The sequence below is a fragment of the Bufo gargarizans genome, chromosome 4 (genome assembly GCF_014858855.1).
Source record: "Bufo gargarizans isolate SCDJY-AF-19 chromosome 4, ASM1485885v1, whole genome shotgun sequence".
Taxonomy (NCBI): Eukaryota; Metazoa; Chordata; class Amphibia; order Anura; family Bufonidae; genus Bufo; species Bufo gargarizans.
This window is the reverse complement of record NC_058083.1, coordinates 378095827-378120578: the sequence shown is the minus strand read 5'-3', so window position 1 is coordinate 378120578 and position 24752 is coordinate 378095827. Positions and strand designations below refer to the sequence as shown.

Below are 24752 nucleotides of genomic sequence, written 5' to 3'. Positions count from 1 at the left end.
ATGTGCCATCAAACCCCTGTTTCCTGCAATACAGCCATTGCTACCAAGGTACTGTTGCCAGCCGTAGAGAGACTTTGGCATGAAAGTGTACAAATAGTGCCATAACTTCTATCCTTGCCTAAATACATGCACTTCTTTCTGGGAGAGAGTTGCACTGTGTACAGTTGGAACTGTGTTTTGCTATAGTTAGATGTACTACAATTCTCATTTTGCTGTACATTAAAGATTTATTTTTATTTTTCTATCTCTGGACTAATTTTCTAACTCCTCCACGTAACATCACCAGCATAGGTTTGCCAGAAAGATATACCATGTCTTGTAGTGTCCCTCAGTATTTATAATGCCCCCTGTAGTGCCCCCAGCAGTGTTGGTTTTGGTTGCCTAGGACCCACCAGTAAAATTTATTTTGGGGGCCCTCCATTGGGATACATTCAAATATTTCCTGCTCAGAAAGCTGCAGACAGCAGCAATGCTCTACAAGATGATTGATTATTGGAGTCCCTGCGGTGACATTGAGAAGGTGGGTCACTGGGAAAAGAGGATGCTGGCTGACTTGCCCATGTACCTATAAGACTTCTCAGCCACTTGATCACATCTATAATAATAAACTGGAAAAATGCCCAATATATGCCCCAACCAGGGATCCTATACTATTCACAACAAATGAATAGAATTGCTCACATAAGCCTATGGTATACACCATATATAAAACCCACAAACACCAGACCGCTTATGAATTAATGTCATTTTATTGCATAATTACAAAAAGCTGTCTTGTAAATATGATTAAAAGAACATAGGCGCAAGGAAAAGGCGACATCATCTGGAGGATGAACACAGCGGATACTACGTTTATAAATCTGTCTATCTATACAAACATGATTAACAATAAAGTGCAAGTGCAAAAATCATATTCCATAATAACAAATGGACAATGAACGATTACCCATGCTGTGCTCCCTTCAGGATGGCATCATCCTGGAGGGAACACAGCATGGGTAATCATTCGTTGTCTATTTGATTATTATGGAATATGATTTTTGCACTTGCACTTTATTGTTAATCGTGTTTGTATAGATCAGGGATGCTCAACCTGCGGCCCTCCAGCTGTTGCAAAACTACAACTTCCATCATGCTCCACTGTAGGATGATAGCTGTAGGCTTCCCGGGCATGCTGGGAGTTGTAGTTTTAAAACAGCTGGAGGGCCGCAGGTTGAGCATCCCTGGTATAGATGGACAGATTTATGAACGTAGTATCCGCTGTGTTCATCCTCCAGATGATGTCACCTTTTCCCTGCACCTATGTTCTTTTAATCATGTTTGTGAGAGAGCTTTTTATAATTATGCAATAAAATTACATTAATTCATAAGCAGTCTGGTAGTTGTTTGTAGGTTTTATAGTAATAAAATAGGTAGTTTCTTAAATAATCTACCTAGTTTTTTATATGAACTGGTTGAGGTGCTGTACACTGATTATCTATAGGTAGTGCAGTATGTCTACTGTGTTATGTGCTACTTGTGCAGGAGGTGGTACACTAGTGGCCATCCTTGCTTAGGGCCACATCGGGGGATTCACCTGTACCCCTGAGGGCCAGTCCAAGCCTGCCGCCAGCCCCTGTGACTGTCCTCCTGCCTTGCACGCTGCCAACCATCCACAATCAAAGGCATCCCAGCCACCATCGGGCAGGAGCCTACTAGCCAGTGTGTGTCTTGATTGATCAAAGGTTGAGCCCCTCCATTAACTGGCCTAGGAGAGACCCGGAGTGGGATCAGCCACTTTGTGGACTACTAGCTCCCTTATTGCCACTGCAGCCACTCTCATTCTATCTGAGCCTACAAGTCTGCCTCCCCCTGCGGTTCATGCCCATGGCAGGTGTCCAGAAAAATAGCCTTATAGATGTTGTTTTTACATTGTTCCCTTTTCGGTAAAACTGACCTGTTGCCTTTATTCTCTGTGTCAGTATGATTACAGCAATACCAGATTTATATAGTTTTTCTTCTGTTTTAATACTAAAAAATAAACTCTACCCAGCAGGTACAATGCAGTCACATATACATTGCGCTGCTGGGCTGTGTAAAAGGAGCGCACAAGCTGATTCCTGTCCCTGCACGCTTCTCCTACACAGTCCAGCAGCGCAATGTATGTGTGACCGCATAGTACCTGCAAATGGAGATGAGCTGAATGGAGAAGCAGGAAACGGACTACTCCCTGCTCCACCATTGCAATCAACTGTCTCTGCATCCTAAGGATGCTGAGATAGTTGATAGCTGAACATACCTCTGCCCTCCCGGGGACCACTGTGTTAATCATTTTTATTTCTGCTGAGTGATGTAGTGCGGCCTAAATGTCTCTCTATGTGTGTGACGGTGCTCCTACCTGGATAACGCTGGACCCTAGGCTTTGGTTCCGAAGCAATAAATAGGGGATGTCCAGACCTTAAGATGAAGTTCAATGGCAGCTTTACTTTGAATAAACATTTCTTCAAACAGTTTACAGGCATTGTCTTGGTTCCAGCAGGATTTTGCATTAAACTGGCAGGCAAACTCAGCTCTGCTATATCTTTCTCTCACTCTGCTGTACTGACAGGCTGGCTGTATAAGTCAGCTTCTTCTGTATGCTGTACTTCTTATCTGTAGTCTGACTCTAGGTTAAGCCAGGAAACTTTCCTCCTGGCTCCTGAGGCTTTAAGCTTTGGCCTCCATGGCTAGCAGAGCTTAAGGTGCTTTGGCTGGCATGGGCTTGTCCAGCAGAGACATGCCCCTGCACACCCTTACCCTGTCTAGGGGATATCTAAACTGGAACTAACTGGACCCCACCTTTCCTGCAGAAAGTAGGACAAGCCCACTTCTCTCCAGAGGGGGGATTAGAATGGAATGGTAAGTTCCATTCTATCTAAGTACAGCTCTGCCATATTTTCTGCCACCTGCTGGTGAACCAGGCATATTACATGAACATAACAGCTGCAAAAAGATTAGTAATGCAGTGTATAGGACCTCGACAGAAATACAGTTGTGTTCAAAATAATAGCAGTGTGTTTAAAAAAGTTAATAAATCGCTTTTGTTTCCATACACACAACATTCTATTCCAAATCAAAAAATATATCAAATTTGTGCTGTTCCTTTAAAAAAATGAAGAAAAGTGAATAGTAGACTGTTCAAAAAAATAACAGTGCTTGTATTCTTCTTTACAAACTCAAACATTCACTATATAAACTGAAAAATGTTTGAAGATTTTGCTTTCCTTTGAATCACTTAAGTAATATTTAGTTGTATAACCACTGTTTCTGAGAACTGCTGTACATCTGTGTTGCATGGAGTCAACCAACTTCTAGCACCTGTGAACAGGTATTCCAGCCCAGGATGATTGGACTACTTTCCCTCTTCTTCTCTATTTCTTGGTTTTGCCTCAGAAACTGCATTTTTAATGTCACCTCACACGTTTTCTATTGGATTAAGATCCGGGGATTGGGCTGACCACTCCACAACGTCAATCTTGTTGGTCTGGAACCAAGATGTTGCATATTTACTGGTGTGTTTGAGATCACTGTCTTGTTGGAACACCCATTTTAAGGGCATTTCCTCTTCAGCATAAGGCAGCATGACCTCTTCAAGTATTCTGATGTATTCAAACTGATACATGATCCCTTGTATGCGATAAATAGACCCAACACCGTAGTATGAGACACATCCCCATATCATGATGCTTGCGCCACCATGCTTCACTGTCTTCACAGTGTACTGTGGCTTGAATTCAGTGTTTGGGGGTCGTCTGACAAACTGTCTCCGGCCACTTGACCCATAAAGAACAATCTTACTTTCATCACTCCACAAAATGTCTCTTTAGGCCAGCCAATGTGCTCTTTGACAATTTGTAACCTCTTCCGAGCATGTCTTTTTTTCAACATTGGGACTTTGCGGGGGGATTCTTGCAGATAGCTTGGCTTCACATAGGCATCTTCTTATTGTAACAGTACTCACAGGTAACTTTAGACCTTCCTGGAGCTGATTGTTGGCTGAGTCCTTGCCATTTTGGCTATTCTTCTATACATTCAAATGGTCGCTTTTTGCTTTCTTACACATCTTTCAGGTTTTGGTTGCCATTTTAAAGCATTTGTGATCATTTTAGCTGAGCAGCCTAACATTTTCTACACTTCTTTATATGTTTTCCCCTCTCCAATCAACATTTTAATCAAGGTATGCTGTTCTTCTGAACAATGTCTGGAACAACCCATGTTCCTCAGAATTTCAGAGAGAAATGCACTGTAACCAGCATGTACAACATTTGTCTTCCTTCCTTAACCTCTTGGGGACACAGGGCGTACCTGTACACCCTGATGTCCCGGTACTTAAGGACACAGGGCGTACAGGTATGCCCTGTGTCATACCGATCACCACCATGCGGTGGGCGGTGAATGGAACTGAGTGCCTGCTGAAATCATTCAGCAGGCACTCAGCGACTATGCCGAGGGGGGTCCTGTGACCCCCGTATAGGCGATCGCTGCAAACCGCAGTTCAGTTCAGACCTGCGGTTTGCAGCGTTTACGGGTCATTCCGCCGGGGATCGGTGCTGCCATCGGGTCCCCGCGCTGCTGTAATGAGGACCTGATGGCATGGAAGGCAGCGCGGGGTGAACACCGTAACAAAAAACGCTGTAAAAAAAAAGCCATTGTTTGTCACCTTACATCAGAAAAAGTGTAATAGCAAGCGATCAAAAAGTCATACACACCCCAAAATAGCGCCAATCAAACCGTCATCTCATACCGAAAAAAAATGAGCCACTACACAAGACAGTCGCCTAAAAAATAAATCTATTGGCTTTCAGAATATGGAGACACTAAAAAATAAAAATTTTTTAAAATAATGCTTTGTTATGTAAAACTGAAACAAAAAACAAAAAAAGTTGTCATATTAGGTATTGCAGCGACCGTGACAACCTGGTCTCTAAAAATACCACATGACCTAACCTGTCAGATGAATGTTGTAAATAACCAAAAATAAAAAACTGTGCCAAAACAGCTATTTCTTGTTAACTTGCCTCACAAAAAGTGTAATATAGAGCAACCAAAAATCATATGTACCCTAAAATAGTACCAACACAACTGTCACCCTATCCCGTAGTTTCTAAAATGGGGTAACTTTCTTGGACTTTCTACTCTAGGGGTGCATCAGGGGAGCTTCAAATGGGACATGGTGTGTCAAAAAACCAGTCCAGCAAAATCTGCCTTCTAAAAACCGTATGGCATTCCTTTCCTTCTGCACCCTGCCTTAGGCCCGTACAGCAGTTTACGACCACATAGGGGGTGTTTCTGTAAACTAAAGAATCAGGGCCATAAATATTGAGTTGTGTTAATCCTTGCTTTGTAACTGGAAAAAATGGATTCAAATGGAAAATCTGCCCAAAAAGTGAAATTTTGCCATTTTATTTCCATTTAACATTAATTCTTGTGGAACACCTAAAGGGTTAACAAATTTTGGAAAATCAGTTTTGAATACCTTGAGGGGTGTCGTTAGTCATTTTTGGGTGGTTTCTATTATGTAAGCCTCACAAAGTGACTTCAGACCTAAACTGATCCAGAAAAAGTGGGTTTTCGAAATTTGCTGAAAAATTTCAAGATTTGCTTCTAAACTTCTAACCCTGATATACTGCTCAGAGATGCAAGAAATGAAACTAAAGGGGCAGTAAACTAAATAAAACTTTGCTTTTAATAAATAGGAGATAAAATAGCCCCTACTAGACAGACAATGAATAAGACGTGCCCTAACTTGGGCAAGTACAGACACAACACACAGAAATGTCACTAGGGGAATAAATCAGGTACAAAGGAAGCTCAATTTGGGCGGCGGGGGTAGTATTGTGTGATGCCCACTAGCCCTAGTACCTCCCTACTTATCCTGTGACACCCTATAAAGTATCCAAAGGACGGGGTCCAAAAAACCCTGCAAGGGGTGGCCCAGACAGGAACTCTGATCCTAATAGGATACCCTGATGAGGCCCTGGTCAAAATTATGACAGAAGGAGACAGAGTACACACTTTGAAATACTACACAAAAATATATAATGAACACAAAAAAATAATACTACCCCCGCCGCCCAAATTGACCTTCCTTTGTACCTGATTTATTCCCCTAGTGACATTTCTGTGTGTTGTGTCTGTACTTGCCCAAGTTAGGGCATGTCTTATTCGTTGTCTGTCTAGTAGGGGCTATTTTATCTCCTATTTATTAAAAGCGAAGTTTTATTTAGTTTACTGCCCCTTTAGTTTCATTGCTTCTAAACTTCTAAGCCTTCTAATGTCACCAAAAAATAAAATGGCATTCACAAAATGATCCAAACATGAAGTAGACATATGAGGAATGTAAAGTAATAACTATTTTTGGAGGTATTACTATCTGTTATAAAAGTAGAGAAATTTAAATTTGGAAATTAGCAAATTTTTCTCAATTTTTGCTAAATTTTGAATTTTTTTATAAATAAAAAGAGGTCTGGTCCTTAAGGTAAAAATGAGCCCGGTCCTCAAGGGGTTAAATAATGGCAATAATTGCCACCTGTTTTTCAAAGAATGAATAAACTCACTCATTGACCTCCACATCGCTATTATTTTGAACATGCCCCCTTCAATTAGTGATTCAATTACACAGAATCAGCAGCATGCATGTCATGACTTTTGGGTCTGTTAGATTTCTATTACTCTACTACACCTGCTAGTAAATTATTTGCCATGTAGTAATATCATTTCTACCAAAATTAGTGATTGATCAGGTTAGTGATGTCTGACTCCCATATCTCCATGAGGGCTACTCCCTCTAAACACACATTAGCAGCGGGGTTAGCCTTGACGGTGTTAGATCTGCTTGTTACTTACCACTTGGCCCCCCTTGTGTAGCAACAATACAGTACAATGTCTAGGCTTTCTAAACTAACACAAGGTGATATAAGACAGTATTCAGTGTCCTCAGAGGCAGCCCATATGAGTGATGAAGTAAGGACGCTATCTAGCTAACAGTAATAATTCCAAAGTCCATTTAAAGTGCATACGATCACATTGTTGTAACCGTAACCAGACAATGGGCTAACATGCTTTAACATTGCTAAAATGTTAACACAATAATGCAAAAATTGTGTAAATACATAATTCAAATAGTGCAATAAATTTCATATAGGAAAACTTAATGAGCTCAGATATATGTTTGAGTCTCTTCTTGGCTGGTCGCATGCACCAAACTAGAACAAATAGTTTAAGAGTCCTTTGTAATCCACAGGAGGTAGTAATGTCATTATTTGTAATCCACATGGGTATAATATAAAATAGCAGCAATTGTAATGAGAACCCTTTGAGCAAAAGGGGTCACTTAACCTGAGAAGGGGGAAGAAGGAATTGGCGCTGTTGGGTGCAACTTGGATGTATTTTTGAAGATGGGGGAAGTCCTAACAATCCATGTACATCTGAGTGAGAGACAAACAGGGGGCAATAAAACAACATAAAAAGCAATGGCCAAGTAGCTCTCACCCTTCTGGTCTATTCCATGTTGTGGCTCCCATAGTCCATGATCTTCTCCTTTTCTTTACTTGATAGGAGGAAAGCTCCTTAGAGGAGGTATCGGAAGTCCTCCTCACTGCTGCTGCTGATGAAGGACATAAGAGGGCGCTCCTGCCTCTTGTTTTCTAAGCTGGCTGCCATAGTGGGGCTCTTATGACCTCTATTGGGGGCATCCGGTAATGACCGTGCGGTTACGTTGGTGATGGAAGCAGCCACTTCTTTCTATAGGTTGCCGGAACCTCATGCCAAGGCAGGGGGACTCAGGCTCTCCAGCTGTAAAGGCTGTGGCCGTGGAATCTCGAATGGTGGCGACAGAGCCCGGCAACCTCTTGCTGCAGCGGACGCCACCTTCCATGGGAGCTGGTAGTTGACCACCGTCTGGTTGTAAGAGAAGGAGGTGGTCGTCAGGTAAAACAGCTGGATAGTTGGTGGTTGTAAACCTGGGATCAGAAGCTCCAGCTGGGGCTGGGGCTTTTTTTAAAAGCCAAGGACTCAGAGGCAACACACGGAGCCTGCAGCTGCTGGATCCTCCTGCCAGCACTCAGCTACTGTCAAAGGGACAAGGGGTTTGGACAGGACGGTCATCCCGGTGGCAAATGGTCCTTTCACAGAGCCCATGGGGGTATATTACACATGGTCCCCCGCATACATACAATGCCGGGCCTGGGGCAGGTAGTGGCATTTTACAGACGTGCGGCCCACGAATAGCTCCTTGCCGTCTTCGTCCGCCCGGAAGTCACTGCCGTGCTCGATGGAGAGCCATAGGACGGTCCCTGGGTTTTTCTCCAGCTGCTGATCCAGCTTAAGAAAGTCGTACCTCTTCCAGGGCAGCTTGCATTTCGGGCTCATCGCCCCACACCATCTCCACCATCACCCCAGTTAGGCCACAGAGGTCGCACCATCTTATCTTCATCTTGGCTACGGCAAACTGATAAGGAAGGAGGAGTCTTAGGGGTGGAGTCTTCGCTTCCTGCAATTGCACGGGGCAGTTCCCGGTGGGCAGGGCTGCCGCTTCTCGCACTTGGGTTGGGAGGTTTCCTGTTTTCCCGTTCTTGTGGTACAAGAAGAATAGACGCCATCAGTAGCAAAGATGGCGGATTAAACCATCGGTAGCCGGCGCGCACTTTCCTACAGCTGTAGCTCCGCAATACACATGGTAAAGTAATTTTTTATGGGATTCCCTTTGGCAGGATCAGCACTATAAAGTGCCTTTTGCGCTGTGGCATTAGAAGAATTTTGGTATCTCTGACTTTTAGTCTAACCAGATTGTCTATTACTCTGTAATTCCTCTAGCGCCGTTTTATGGAAACAGTAAGTAAACACGTATATAACTGGTTAAGTATACAGTTCTAATCGCCATATTAACAATATGAACATTATATAACTGTTTTAAATACCTATTTTGGCCTCTCTGCTTCCATAAAACATAGCTCTTAGTGGAGTGAATGTCTGTTCAGCTTCTCTCTCTGGTTAATAATAATTTCTAGCAGCTCCTGCTAGGGAATTTCCTACACAGGCTGTATGTGATTAGCCAAGACTTCTGCTGTTTGTGAGTCTGGCTGTGATTGGTCTAGACTCCTGCCCAGCAACAGCAGTTTAACTCTATGCTTTCTGTTGCTTCTGCTATGTCATTGAGCTTACCTCACATCTATATAATAATCTTAACCACGTCACATCCGGGCCATTTCCCCCTTCCTGACAAAGCCATTTTTTGCAAATCTGACTTGTGTTATTTTATGGGGTAATAACTTTAAAACTCTTTTGGTTATCAAGGCCATTCTGAGATTGTTTTCTCGTCACATATTCTACTTCATGACAAATTGAGTCAAAAAATTTCATTTTCTATTATAAAAAAATACCAAATTTACCCAAAAATTCTGAAAAATTTCCAAATTTAAATTTCTCTACTTTTATAAAAGATAGTAATACCTCACAAAATAGTTATTACTTTACATTCCCCATATGTCTAAACTCATGTTTGGATCATTTAGTAAAATGTCATTTTATTTGTTGGGAACGTTAGAAGGCTTAAAAGATTAGAAGCAAATCTTGAAATTTTTCAGAAAATTTCCAAAACCCACTTTTTCAGGACCAGTTCAGGTATGAACTCACTTTGTGAGGCTTACATAATAGAAATCACCCAAGGATGACCCTATTTTAGAAACTACACCCTCAAGGTATTCCAAACAAATTTTACAAACGTTGTTAACCCTTTAGGTGTTCCACAAGAGTTAATAGATAATGGAGATGACATTTCAGAATTTAACTTTTTTGGCAGATTGTCCATTTTAATAATTTTTTTCCGCTAACAAAGCATAGATTAACAGCCAAAAAAAACTCAATATTTATTGCCGTTATTCTGAAGTTTACTGAAACACTCCATATGTGGTCTTAAACCGCTGTATGGCCACACGGCAGGGCGCAGAACGAAAGGACCGCAATTTGGTTTTTGGAAGGCAGATTTTGCTGGACTGTTTTTTTTTACACAATGTCCCATTTGAAGCCCACCTGATGCACCCCTAGAGTAGAAACTCCCAAAAAGTTACCCATTTTGGAAAATACACCCCTCAAGGTATTCAAAACTGATTATACAAACTTTGGTAACCCTTTAGGTGTTCCACAAGAGTTAATGGAATAAGGAGATGGAATTTCAGAATTTCTACATTTTGGCAAATTTTCAATTTTAATCCATTTTTTCCAGTAGCACAGCAAGGGTTAACAGCCAAACAAAACTCAATATTTATTGCCCTGATTCTGTAGTTTAGAGAAACACCCCATGTGTGGTCGTAAACTGCTGTATGGCAACATGGCAGGGCGCATTAGGAAAGGTACGCCATATGTTTTTTGGAAGGCAGATTTTGAAGACCCCCTGATGCACCCCTGGAGTAGAAACTCCAATAAAGTGACCCCATTTTACAAAATACACCCCTTAAGGTATTCAAAACTGATTATACAAACTTTGGTAACCCTTTAGGTGTTCCACAAGAGTTAATGGAATATGGAGATGGAATTTCAGAATTTCAACATTTTGGCAAATTTTCAATTTTAATCAATTTTTTCCAGTAGCACAGCAAGGGTTAAAAACCAAACAAAACTCAATATTTATTGCCCTGATTCTGTAGTTTAGAGAAACACCCCATGTCTGGTCGTAAACTGCTGTATGGTAACATGGCAGGGCGCATTAGGAAAGGTACGCCATATGTTTTTTGGAAGGCAGATTTTGAAGACCCCCGATGCACCCCTGGAGTAAAAAATCCAATAAAGTGACCCCATTTTACAAACTAAGCCCCTCAAGGTATTCAAAACTGATTTTACAAACTTTGTTAACCCTTTAGGTGTTCCCAATAATTAATGGAATATGGAGATAAAATTTCTGAATTTCACTACTTTGGCAGATTTTCCATTTGAATCCTTTTTTCCAGTAACAAAGCAAGGGTTAAGAGCCATAGAAAACTCAATATTTATTGCCCTGGTTCTGTAGTTTACAGAAACACCCCATATGTGGTCATAAACTGCTGTACGGGCACACGGCAGGGCACAGAAGGAAAGGAGCGCCATGTGGTTTTTAGAAGGCAGATTTTGATAGACTGTTTTTTTGACACCATGTCACATTTGAAGAACCCCTGATGCACCCCTAGAGTAGAAACTCCAAAAAAGTTAACCCGTTTTGGAAACTACAGCTAAGATGGCAGTTTTGTTGGTACTATTTTAGGGTACATATGATTTTTAGTTGCTCTATATTACACTTTTTGTCAGGCAAAGTAACAAAAAATAGCTGTTTTGGCACCTTTTTAAATTTTGTTTTTACAGTGTTCGTCTGACAGGTTAGATCATGAGCTATCTTTATAGAGCAGGTTGTCTCCACATTCTCAAAGCAATAGTTTTGTTTTTTGTTTTTTTTTTGGGGGGGGGGCATTGTCTTATGTAGGGTCTCATTTTTTTTGGTATGAGATGCCGGTTTGATTGGTACTATTTTATGATGCATATGACTTTTTGATTGCTTGGTATTACACTTTTTGTGATGTAAGGTGACAAAACAATTGCTTTTTTGACACACTTTTTATTTTTATTTTTTTAGAGTGTTCACCTGAGCGGTTAGGTAATGTGATATTTTTATACAGCAGGTTCTCACGGAGGCAGCACCTAATATCCAAACTTTTTTATTTATTTAAGTTTTACACAATTTTTGAAACAAACAAAATCATTTTAGTGTCTCTATAGTCTGAGAGCCATCGTTTTTTTTTTTTTCTGGGCGATTGTCGGAGATGACGGTTTGATTGGTACTATTTTGGGGTGCATATGACTTTTTGATCGCTTGCTATTACACTTTCTGTGATGTTAGGTGACAAAAAATTGCTTTTTTTACACCTTTTTTTTTTACAGTGTTTACCTGAGAGGTTAGGTCATGTAATAATTTTATATAGCAGTGTCACGAACCGGCAGGACAGGTAGTGGATCCTCTGGACCAGAGAGGCGATGGCGCGGGTTGTACTAAAGGACCGGTTCTAAGCAGTTACTGGTCTTCACCAGAGCCTGCCGCAAGGCGGGATGGATTTGCTGCGGCGGTAACTACCAGGTCGTGTCCCCTAGTAACAACTCGACCTCTCTGGCAGCTGATAAGGCGTGGTACACAGGGAGAAGGCAAGAGCGTAGTCGGACGTAGCAGAGGTCAGGGCAGGCGGCAAAGGTTCAAAGGCGAGTAGACGGTAGCAACGGGTTCGGTAACAGGCAAGGCAAACAAACACAGTGGAACGCTTTCTCTGAGGCACAAGGCACAGAGATCCGGCAGGAAGCTGTGGGAGGAGAAGGTATAAATGGGCAGTGCACAGGTGCAGCCTAATTAAGTCAGCACTGCCTCTCACAAACCTTAACCCTTAATATCCCTTTTGGACCAGGCACCAATCACTGGTGTTAACCTACAACAAGGCAGCTCTGTCAATTAAGACAGCTATAGTAACCACTTGTACCACATCCAGAGTAAACCAAAAACAAAACAAGTGGAGTATTGTATCAAAAAATATATCATTTATTATAGAATATAAAAAAATGGGGAACAACGGAATGTTGTAATACAGTACACGGAGAAGCACAGAGTGAGTCAATTCAAAAAGACACCATGGAAATACGCAAAGTAATGCGCAATTGGGTACGGTCAAGTGTGAGGCAAAGCTAGGGCTCTGGGAAACCAATGAGATACTACGTGTGCTGTTCACCCAATTAAGGGTATGGTACACCCAGTACCACAAACAGAAAGTAAACCCAGAGTCGTAGCTACATACACTAATGATGTAAACATCACCATCAACCCCATATAATCATAATAATGACCAACCTGGGGTGGAAGTGGATGTAGATGATACAATAAATGTACATAAATAGTACCATGGGTATACGCCTAAGTGCATGGGACCCGACAAGAACACGTACAAGGGAACCATACACAATATGAGTCAAGCTAAATGCAGACCGTACCTGAGGTCATGGTGAAAGTAGAAATGACAGACCCTGGGCGCGGGACCTCGACGCGCGTTTCACCTCACGGCTTCGTCAGGAGGTACTAACTAATGTGTAAGCAGGGTATATATAGGGCATAGTGGGGGAAGGGGCAATGGACTGCAATTACCTACATTCGGCGCATCTGAGAACCACACAAACGGGCGCGGGAGGCTCCATGATAGGCGGCGTCATCACTCTGCGCATCCACATCCGCACACCGCGCATGCGCGGCGAAAGTAGCAGACGTATCGGAGCGCATCGTGATGACGCCGCCCAGCGCATGCGCGCCCCGCGACCCCCGTGGAACGCAGATGGACCGCAATCTGTGTCTCCCACAGAGGTAAAGGGATGAAGCTGGATCGCGCGATTGCCATAATATAGTTGGAAGTGCACCTGTCGTGTTGTCACCGGGCCCCATGCACAAAAGGACTTATATGTGAATGAAAAAAAGTACAAGACATGATACCTAACAAAAAACATAAAATGAATCAAAGAATGGTAACTAGTAACGTTATCATTAATGTGGCTCTGCGTGTGTACTAATATTCACCAGAATAGTGTATATTTGAAAGACATACGGATCCATATAGGTAGGACCATAATAGTGCGGGCTATAAATTGCCCCTATCATTCATACATCATAATGATGTTTACAAACATATTGTGAACTAAAAATACGTGACAATAAAACCACATAGGTGACCACTATCGTGGCCATACAATTAATCTATAGTACTGTGTATCAAAAAGGAGAAAGATCTTATCAGATAAAATTATTTTGGTTAATGGGGTACATACAGTCATCAATGTACATAGTAAAAAAAAATTTTGGGGTAATGCATGCTAGCAGTACCAATGGAGCCATAGTGTACCCCATGTACATAATGATGTAATCTCTCAATTAACATAAAAGTAGACCACAAATAACCATATAAAACTGCACAATAAGTGCAATAAGGCAATTATTACAATAAAGAACAGTCGTCCACTGATATTTCTAAGATAAGACTGTATAGTGTAGACCCACTGTAATGGTGGTGGGGGCGCGCGGGGCGATCCCCCGGGCAACAACCGGTAGCCCGCGGGGTCGCCACGGGCGCACCCAACCAACCACCCAGCAAGAATGACAGAAGGTGCATGAAAAAAGTCCTAAGTCGGGAAGGGGTGACTAGGGTGGCACCACCGGCGGAAAAAGGCCGCCGGCGGGGTCAACCGAGGCACCCCCCCTCCTCCGCCAGGGTGGAGGGCAGTGACCGGGCAATATAAACAATGGCAGTAGGGGAACAAGGCGATCAAGACGGCACCGCAGGCATCGTTAAAACCGTATACGAGGCCTGACGGAACCCACACAACCCCACAAGAGAAGAACGGGGCCACAATAGATGGAGCCCTACCCATATGTCAGCGACAATTCAAATGTCGGACAGGGACTCCCCAAAGATAAAATCATATCACAGTAAAGACCTAATACTTGGGGTACTATATAGTGCCCCACAAAAATGGTAATAGATGTCATATAGTTATGTTGCTAGAAGGTCTTGACAGACGTCCTCTCCTGTGGTGGTCATGTCATCCTAATAGGTAGTTCTATCCATCGTCATCAGTGCCACACAGAAATGAATAACATGATCTCGAAAAGAAAAAATAATAACAATATTATAAACAATACAATATAATAAAAAACCAAAATAATAATATATACCCTGCAATAAAATTCGCGCAATATTCATAGAAAGGAAGAAAAACTGATGGATTCATTGAGGCCATATGGGGTGACGGTATCGAGGTTGACAATCCACCGGGTCTCTCTACGAAGTAGAGCCATTTTAATGTTACCACCTCTAGACCCTAGGTGAATTCTGTCAATACCCCTCACCGTCAACCCCCCTGGATCGGACCCGTGAAACCTGCGGAAATGTCGTGGAACCGCCTGCAGTGACTCCCAATCCTTCTCAGGAATTTCTGCCGCTGCTCGGATCTTACAAACATGTTCCAAGATCCGTATCTTCAGAGCTCTCTTTGTCATACCAACATAAGAGAGGTTGCACGGGCATGTGAGGAGGTATATCACAGCCACGGTATTACAATTAATGTAATGTACGATCTTAAAATCTTTTCGACCAGAGGAGTCACTGAAGGCGGTAGAACGAATCATAAACCTACAGGCGGCACATGCTCCACAAGAAAAGGACCCCCATTTGGGACCTTTACTGCCAAACATACTCCCCTTGGGTGAGGGGACATAATGGCTCTTAGTGAGGATGTCACGTAGATTGCGTGACCGCCTCCACGTGATCTGAGGATATGTAGGGAGACATACCGCCAGATCACCGTCAGTGTGGAGAACCGGCCAGTGTCTCCTCAGGATATTCTGAATGTACCTCCATTTCGAGTTGAAGGGGGTAATGAATCTCACACATGTATCCCGGTTATTTCTTTTATCAACTCTACTTACCAACAGGGAGTCTCTGGATGTTTTTTTAGCTCTTTCGTAGCCCCGCTGTATGATGTTATGCTGGTACCCTCTTTCGAGGAATCGTTGTGTCAACACACCGGCTTGCTGTTCGAACTGCTTGTCATTTGAGCAGATCCTGCGAGTTCTGAGAAACTGCCCTGTCGGTATTGCCCGGATCGTATTGGGATGGTGAGCAGAGGAGGCGTGGAGAAGGGCATTGACGGCAGTGGACTTTCTGAAAAGATCGGTGGACAAGTAACCATCAGACCCCTTAATAATCATTATATCCAGAAATTCGACATTGCTGAGACTGTATTTCCAGGTAAGTCTGATGTTTCGTGTATTCTGATTAAGACGAGCCAGGAAATTTTCTAAGGCCGGAATAGTGTCCTGCCACAGAAAGAACACATCGTCTATATACCTAGACCATAGGAGTGCGGCATCATATCCTGGTGTTTCTTGGACAATTTCTCTCTCCCACAGCCCCAGGAACAGGTTGGCATACGAGGGGGCGCAAGATGCCCCCATAGCTGTTCCCTGGAGCTGTAGGAAGAGGCGGTCCTTAAATAAAAAGTAGTTATGCGTGAGCATAAACTCTAACAATGTCAGGATGAATTCGATCATGCCATTGTCGTAGTCAGACATGGTAAGAAAGGATCTAGATGCTCGCACTCCCTGGTCATGGTATATAGACGTGTATAGCGACTCAATGTCGCATGTAACAAGGACCACGTCGGGGTCGACATGGATCCCGTTAAGTCGTCTCAGCATGTCGGTAGTATCCTTGATAAAAGAGGGGAGGGTTTCTACACTTTTCTGGAGGAAGAAGTCGATAAATTTACCTACATTGGTGCACAAGCTGCCGATTCCCGAGATAATAGGACGCCCAGGAGGGTGGGTACGGCTCTTGTGCACCTTGGGAAGCAAGTATAAGGTGGATTTGACCGGAAAGTCAACTCTCAACCCCTCCATCATTTTGGTCGAAATAATACATTGATCGCAGGCTTCTGCAAGAATGTCATCCAACTCGTTCTTATAAGATGTAGTGGGATCCTTCTCAATTCTGCGGTAGCATTCCTTGTTATTAAGTTAGCCTGAAGGCCTCTCTCTCGTACATCTGCACAGGCCATATCACGACATTACCCCCCTTATCGGCAGGATTAATTACCACATCTTTTAATTCCTGAAGCTCCCGAAGTGCCTGTCTCTGTGGACGGGTCAGGTTGTCTTTGCCAATATATACATGGTCTATGTTTAAATCTTGTTTAACTAATTTTACAAAGACATCTACTGCGGGGCACAATGTTTTGGGGGGGAATGTACGTGAGCGCCTGTGCAGATGCACGGGAGATCTGCTAGGCACAGTGGCCAGCTGGTCCTCTAAGAGGGATTCTAGGTCACGAATCGCCTGCCTCTCAGCCGGCGACATCGAGGCAGTCGCATCGTGACCACGACTGAAATGCTTCTTGAATAGAAGCTTCCGAGCAAACAGTTCTAAATCTTTAACCACCTCAAAATAATCGAATCTACCCGCAGGAGAGAAGGATAGCCCCTTCTGCAAGACCTGTTGTTGTGTTGGGGTAAGACTAATAGTGGAGAGGTTAATTACCTTCAACTCTGTGCTTTCTTCCCTCGGCCGTTCCCCTTCCAATGTTTCCGTTTGTGTACTGGGGTACGTAGATTGTAACCTCCCCTTTCGGGATCTGGACCATGCGCCGCGGCCTGGCGTCCTTCTAAAAAAGGCACGCCACATTCTTCTTCAGATGTTGAGGACACCAGAGATTGAGACCGTGAGCGGGATTCGAGTCTGGGGTTGGTGCGCTGCCACTTGAATACTTTATTTTGTTGGTAGTCCCCCAGATCTCTCTGGAATTTTTTGGTTTTTATAGACTGGATCTCACGCTCCCACTTGGCCAGATCTTCTTCCAAATTTTTATCAAATGATTCCAGTTCTTCCTTGGTCAGGAGTAACTGGATACCGTCCTTATGGCCGTCAATGTCCTTCTCCACAGCCTCCAAGGCTCTACGATCTGCCCCAATGAGCAGCTCAATTAGAGTTTGGGAGCATTTGGTGAGAGTTTCCTCCCATTTGGCAGTAAAGGTAGGGTCCTCCCCCTCCAAAGTAGGAAAGATTTGGACCCTTAGACCTCGTGGTATGATGTTCCTATTTAAATAGTTTTCTAATGCGGCCTTATTCCACCACAACTTGGTCCGTTTTTTCAAGGCCTCTCTGATCTTAAATTTAAGTTCCTTACTATCACGTTTCTCCGTATCCTGTACCGTTGTATCCCCAAATACTGTTCCTAACTGTGACAACCAGTTTTTGTCACGTGCTCGAAAATCCATGTATGAGGAATTGCCTGAAAATATATATAAATACTATTAACCTACAACAAGGCAGCTCTGTCAATTAAGACAGCTATAGTAACCACTTGTACCACATCCAGAGTAAACCAAAAACAAAACAAGTGGAGTATTGTATCAAAAAATATATCATTTATTATAGAATATAAAAAAATGGGGAACAACGGAATGTTGTAATACAGTACACGGAGAAGCACAGAGTGAGTCAATTCAAAAAGACACCATGGAAATACGCAAAGTAATGCGCAATTGGGTACGGTCAAGTGTGAGGCAAAGCTAGGGCTCTGGGAAACCAATGAGATACTACGTGTGCTGTTCACCCAATTAAGGGTATGGTACACCCAGTACCACAAACAGAAAGTAAACCCAGAGTCGTAGCTACATACACTAATGATGTAAACATCACCATCAACCCCATATAATCATAATAATGACCAACCTGGGGTGGAAGTGGATGTAGATGATACAATAAATGTACATAAATAGTACCATGGGTATACGCCTAAGTGCATGGGACCCGACAAGAACGGGGCCCGACAAGAAAGGGCGGCGTCATCACGATGCGCTCCGATACGTCTGCTACTTTCGCCGCGCATGCGCGGTGTGCGGATGTGGATGCGCAGAGTGATGACGCCGCCTATCATGGAGCCTCCCGCGCCCGTTTGTGTGGTTCTCAGATGCGCCGAATGTAGGTAATTGCAGTCCATTGCCCCTTCCCCCACTATGCCCTATATATACCCTGCTTACACATTAGTTAGTACCTCCTGACGAAGCCGTGAGGTGAAACGCGCGTCGAGGTCCCGCGCCCAGGGTCTGTCATTTCTACTTTCACCATGACCTCAGGTACGGTCTGCATTTAGCTTGACTCATATTGTGTATGGTTCCCTTGTACGTGTTCTTGTCGGGTCCCATGCACTTAGGCGTATACCCATGGTACTATTTATGTACATTTATTGTATCATCTACATCCACTTCCACCCCAGGTTGGTCATTATTATGATTATATGGGGTTGATGGTGATGTTTACATCATTAGTGTATGTAGCTACGACTCTGGGTTTACTTTCTGTTTGTGGTACTGGGTGTACCATACCCTTAATTGGGTGAACAGCACACGTAGTATCTCATTGGTTTCCCAGAGCCCTAGCTTTGCCTCACACTTGACCGTACCCAATTGTGCATTACTTTGCGTATTTCCATGGTGTCTTTTTGAATTGACTCACTCTGTGCTTCTCCGTGTACTGTATTACAACATTCCGTTGTTCCCCATTTTTTTATATTCTATAATAAATGATATATTTTTTGATACAATACTCCACTTGTTTTGTTTTTGGTTTACCAATCACTGGTGCACTGGCCCTTTGAATCTAAGAGTCCCGGCGCACGCGCGCCCTAGAGAGCGAGGACGCACACGCCGAGACACTGGAGTGCTGCCTGGGGGCATACGCTGTGAGCGCTCCGCGGCCAGCAGGGGACCCGGAGCGCTCAGCGTAACAAGCAGGTTCTTACAGACGTGGCAATACCTAATATGTATACTTTTTTATTTACTTAAGTTTTACACAATAAAAACATTTTTGAAACAAAAAAAAATTATTTTAGTGACTCCATATTCTAAAATTTTTATTTTTTGGGCGATTGCCTTAGGTAGGGGCTCATTTTTTGCGGGATGAGGTGACGGTTATATTGGTACTATTTTGGGGGGCATACGCCTTTTTGATCGCTTGGTGTTGCACTTTTAGTGACAAAAAAGTCTTTAGCACAGTTTTTTTTTCTTTTACGGTGTTTACCTGAGCAGTTAGGTCATGTAATATTTTTATGGAGGTGGTCATTACGGACGTGTCAATAACTAATACAGGGAGTGCAGAATTATTAGGCAAGTTGTATTTTTGAGGATTAATTTTATTATTGAACAACAACCATGTTCTCAATGAACCCAAAAAACTCATTAATATCAAAGCTGAATATTTTTGGAAGTAGTTTTTAGTTTGTTTTTAGTTTTAGCTATTTTAGGGGGATATCTGTGTGTGCAGGTGACTATTACTGTACATAATTATTAGGCAACTTAACAAAAAACAAATATATACCCATTTCAATTATTTATTTTTACCAGTGAAACCAATATAACATCTCAACATTCACAAATATACATTTCTGACATTCAAAAACAAAACAAAAACAAATCAGTGACCAATATAGCCACCTTTCTTTGCAAGGACACTCAAAAGCCTGCCATCCATGGATTCTGTCAGTGTTTTGATCTGTTCACCATCAACATTGCGTGCAGCAGCAACCAGAGCCTCCCAGACACTGTTCAGAGAGGTGTACTGTTTTCCCTCCTTGTAAATCTCACATTTGATGATGGACCACAGGTTCTCAATGGGGTTCAGATCAGGTGAACAAGGAGGCCATGTCATTAGATTTTCTTCTTTTATACCCTTTCTTGCCAGCCACGTTGTGGAGTACTTGGACGCGTGTGATGGAGCATTGTCCTGCATGAAAATCATGTTTTTCTTACCTTGCAGACTTCTTCCTGTACCACTGCTTGAAGAAGGTGTCTTCCAGAAACTGGCAGTAGGACTGGGAGTTGAGCTTGACTCCATCCTCAACCCAAAAATGCCCCACAAGCTCATCTTTGATGATACCAGCCCAAACCAGTACTCCACCTCCACCTTGCTGGCGTCTGAGTCGGACTGGAGCTCTCTGCCCTTTACCAATCCAGCCATCTGGCCCATCAAGACTCACTCTCATTTCATCAGTCCATAAAACCTTAGAAAAATCAGTCTTGAGATATTTCTTGGCCCAGTCTTGACGTTTCAGCTTGTGTGTCTTGTTCAGTGGTGGTCGTCTTTCAGCCTTTCTTACCTTGGCCATGTCTCTGAGTATTGCACACCTTGTGCTTTTGGGCACTCCAGTGATGTTGCAGCTCTGAAATATGGCCAAACTGGTGGCAAGTGGCATCTTGGCAGCTGCACGCTTTACTTTTCTCAGTTCATGGGCAGTTATTTTGCGCCTTGGTTTTTCCACACGCTTCTTGCGACCCTGTTGACTATTTTGAATGAAACGCTTGATTGTTCAATGATCACGCTTCAGAAGCTTTGCAATTTTAAGAGTGCTGCATCCCTCTGCAAGATATCTCACTATTTTTGGACTTTTCTGAGCCTGTCAAGTCCTTCTTTTGACCCATTTTGCCAAAGGAAAGGAAGTTGCCTAATAATTATGCACACCTGATATAGGGTGTTGATGTCTGTAGACCACAACCCTTCTCATTACAGAGATGCACATCACCTAATATGCTTAATTGGTAGTAGGCTTTCGAGCCTATACAGCTTGGAGTAAGACAACATGCATAAAGAGGATGATGTGGTCAAAATACTCATTTGCCTAATAATTCTGCACGTAGTGTATGTATACTTTCTTTTATTTATTAAAGTTTTACATAATATCATTTTTAAAACAAAAAAACATTTTTTAGTGTCTGCATATTTTGAGTCATATTTTTATTTATTTTTAGGGCGATTGTCTTAGGTAGGATCTCATTTTTTTGCGGAACGAGGTGACTGGCACTATTTTGGGGTTCATATGACTTTTTGATTGCTTGCTATTACACTTTTTGTGATATAAGGTGACAAAAAATTGCTTTTTTTGTGGCACTGTTTCTATTTTTATTTTGTTTACAGTGTTCACCTGAGGGGTTAGGTCATATGATATTTTTATAGAGATGGTTGTCACAGACGCGGCGATACCTAATACAGTTCTGATCAAAAGTTTAAGACCACTTGAAAAATGGCAAAAAATCATATTTTACATTGTTGGATCTTAACAAGGTTCCAAGTAGAGCTTCAACATGCAACAAGAAGAAATGGAAGTGAGACAAAACATTTTTTGAGCATTCAATTTAATGAAAACAACAAATAAACTGAAAAAGGCAGTTTTTAGCTGATCAAAAGTTTAGGACCACACCTCCAAAAAACAACTAAACCCCCCCCAAAACAGAAATCCAACTTCCAAACATGAACTCAGTAATGAGTAGCTCCGCCATTATTGTTTATCACTTCAAAAATTATTTTGGCATGCTTGATGCAAGCGTTTCCATGATGTGAGTGGGAACATTTCTCCAAGTGGTAAAGACGGCCGCACGAAGGCCATCTACTGTCTGTAACTGTTGTCCATTTTTGTAAACTTCCCTTGCTATCCATCCCCAAAGGTTCTCAATTAGATTTAGATCAGGGGAACACGCAGGATGGGCCAAAAGAGTGATGTTATTCTCCTGGAAGAAGTCCCTTGTCCTGCGGGCATTGTGTACTGTAGCGTTGTCCTGTTGAAAAACCCAGTTGTTACCACACAGACGAGGGCCCTCAGTCATCTGGACATAGCCAGCTGATATTCCTGAAGCTCCATTGTTCCACTGAAGGAAAAAGCACCCCAGACCATTATTATGCCCCCTCCACTGTGGCACGTAGAAAACATCTCAGGTGGGATCTGCTTGTCATGCCAGTAACGTTGGAAACCATCAGGACCATCAAGGTAAAAAAAAATCTCATCAGAGAATAAAACTTTCTTCCACCTTTGAATGTCCATGTTTGGTGCTCTCTTGCAAAGTCCAAACGAGCAGTTCTGTGGCGTTCAAGGAGACGAGGTCTATGAAGACGTTTTTTGTTTTTGAAGCCCTGCAGTCTCAGATGCCGTCTGATGGTTATGGGGCTGCAGTCAGCACCAGTAAGGGCCTTAATTTGGTTCGTGGATCGTCCAGTGTCTTGACGGACAGCCAATTGGATCCTCCTGCTCAGTGCTGATGAAATTTATTTGGGTCTTCCACTTGACTTTTTTGTTCAATAACCCTCAGGAAGTTCCAAATTACTGTCTTACTGCGTCCCACCTCAGCAGCAATGGCGCGCTGTGAGAGACTCTGCTTATGCAGTTCAACAACCCGACCACGTTCAAAAAGGGAGAGTTTTTTTGCCTTTGCCATCACAACGTGTGACTACCTAACAAAAAATGACAATGAATCCACATCTTTCCACAGATTTGGCCTTTTAAAGGCATGTGGTCCTAAACTTTTGATCAGCTAAAAAACTGTTTCGGTTTATTCGTTGTTTTCAAATTAAATTGAATGCTCAAAAAATGTTTTGTCTCACTCCCATTTCTTTTTGTTGCATGTTGAAGCTCTACTCGGAACCTTGCTAAGATCCAACAATGTAAAATAAGATTTTTTGCCATTTTTCAAGTGGTCTTAAACTTTTGATCAGGACTGTATGTCTACTTATTTTTTATTTATTTCACTTTAACACAATAATAGCATTTTTTTTTTTAGAGAGAGATTCTCTTATGTATAGCCTCATTTTTTGTGGAATGAGGTGACTGCTTTATTGGTACCATTTTGTGGGACATATGCCTTTTTGATCACTTTTTGTGATGTAAGGTGACAAAATCAGCTTTTTTATTTTTTTATGGTGTTTATCAGACAGGATGTATCATGTGATATATTTATAGAGGCGGCCATCACGGACGCGGCAATGCCAAATATGTCTATTTTATTTATTTTTTCATATTTTTTATTTATTTTTATTACTTCATTGGGGATTTTTTTTTCATGTGAAACTTTTTTCTTTTTTTATAAAACACTTTTTTTATTTTACACTTTGTCCCCCCATAAGGTCATGCAAGACCTCTGGGGGACATTTGACTTCATTATTTTATTTTTTTCACTATTGATTTCTCATGTAACTGGGGCTTACATAGTAGCCCCAGTTACAAGTAAAATACACTCCTCGGAGAGGCTGTACAGCACTATACTGTGCTGTACAGCCTTAGTGCAGGGCTGATCGTGGTCTGTGAAAGACCTGACAGCTCCTGCACTCTCCCGGCTAGAACAGGAAGCTGAGTGCTGTGAATACAACGATCTAGAAGGCAGGGACACCTGGGAACGGTCCCTGTCTTCTCTCTGGGTTGCCTTGCTGTCACTGACAGCGGGCAACCCACTCTTCAGCTGCACGATTAGCATGCAGCTGCGATCTCTGAATGGACGTTCCAGAATGTCCATTCAGAGTTAAACATCCACCCATAGGACATTTATATCCTATGGGTGGATGTGAAGTGGTTAAAGGCATATTATCTTTTCTGTTTCTGTGAACACAATTTATGTAACAGTTATATGTCATCCAAACATGAAGTCACTGTAAATAACTCTGCTTTTGTCTTTAACACACAAACATAGGAACTGTATTAAGGTTATTGGCAGATCTAGCTGTATAAACATATAAGCTATGTGTCACCACCAGACATCTGAGAGGCTCTGTCAGACGTTCTTCAGAACCTCCTGCTTGAGGTTCCTTTTGTTTTGCTTTCGTTTTCTCATCTCGTTAGCCTCTCTCAGCTGTCATGTAGTTGCACTGATTGCATCCCTTTAACCACCTCCGGACCGCCTAACGCACATGTGCGTTCCGGAGGTGGCAGGGCTGCGCACAGTCACGCATATACGCGTCATCTCGCGAGACGCGAGATGACGCGAGTATGCGCCCGCGCGTGTGCAGTTCGCGCCGGCATTTCGTTCAGGACCATTTCGTCAGCAACCTGCCAGCCAATGATCGTGGCTGGCAGGTTGCTGATTTTTAAAAAATCCAATCAAAGTGCCAGATAGCAGATCATATTTGTAAATATGATCTGTTATATGGCTGCCTGCTCCTCTGCTGGTTCTTTTCGTCGGTTGGATCCAGCAGAGGAGCAGGCTTCACAGTGAGTACACCAAACACTACACTATAGCCCCTGATCACCCCCCTGAACCCCTATTAACCCTTTGATCACCTCTTTGATCACCCCTGTCAATCACAAGTGAAAAGAAAAAAGTGATCAGTGCAAACTGTTATTGACCGTTAGGTTTTAGGTATAGTTTAGGTCCCTTG

General features: G+C 42.6%; 1 protein-coding gene across 1 annotated transcript in view; it reads left to right on the top strand.

Moving 5' to 3' along the window:
• The window catches only part of LOC122935448 (pecanex-like protein 2), a 644117-nt gene extending 636449 nt beyond the window's left edge, over nucleotides 1-7668 (top strand). Inside the window, exon 18 of the mRNA XM_044291215.1 lies at nucleotides 7576-7668. Coding sequence (XP_044147150.1) covers nucleotides 7576-7668 — 93 coding nt within the window. The remainder of the gene's footprint in view (nucleotides 1-7575) is intronic.
• The last annotated feature ends 17084 nt before the right edge of the window (nucleotides 7669-24752 follow it).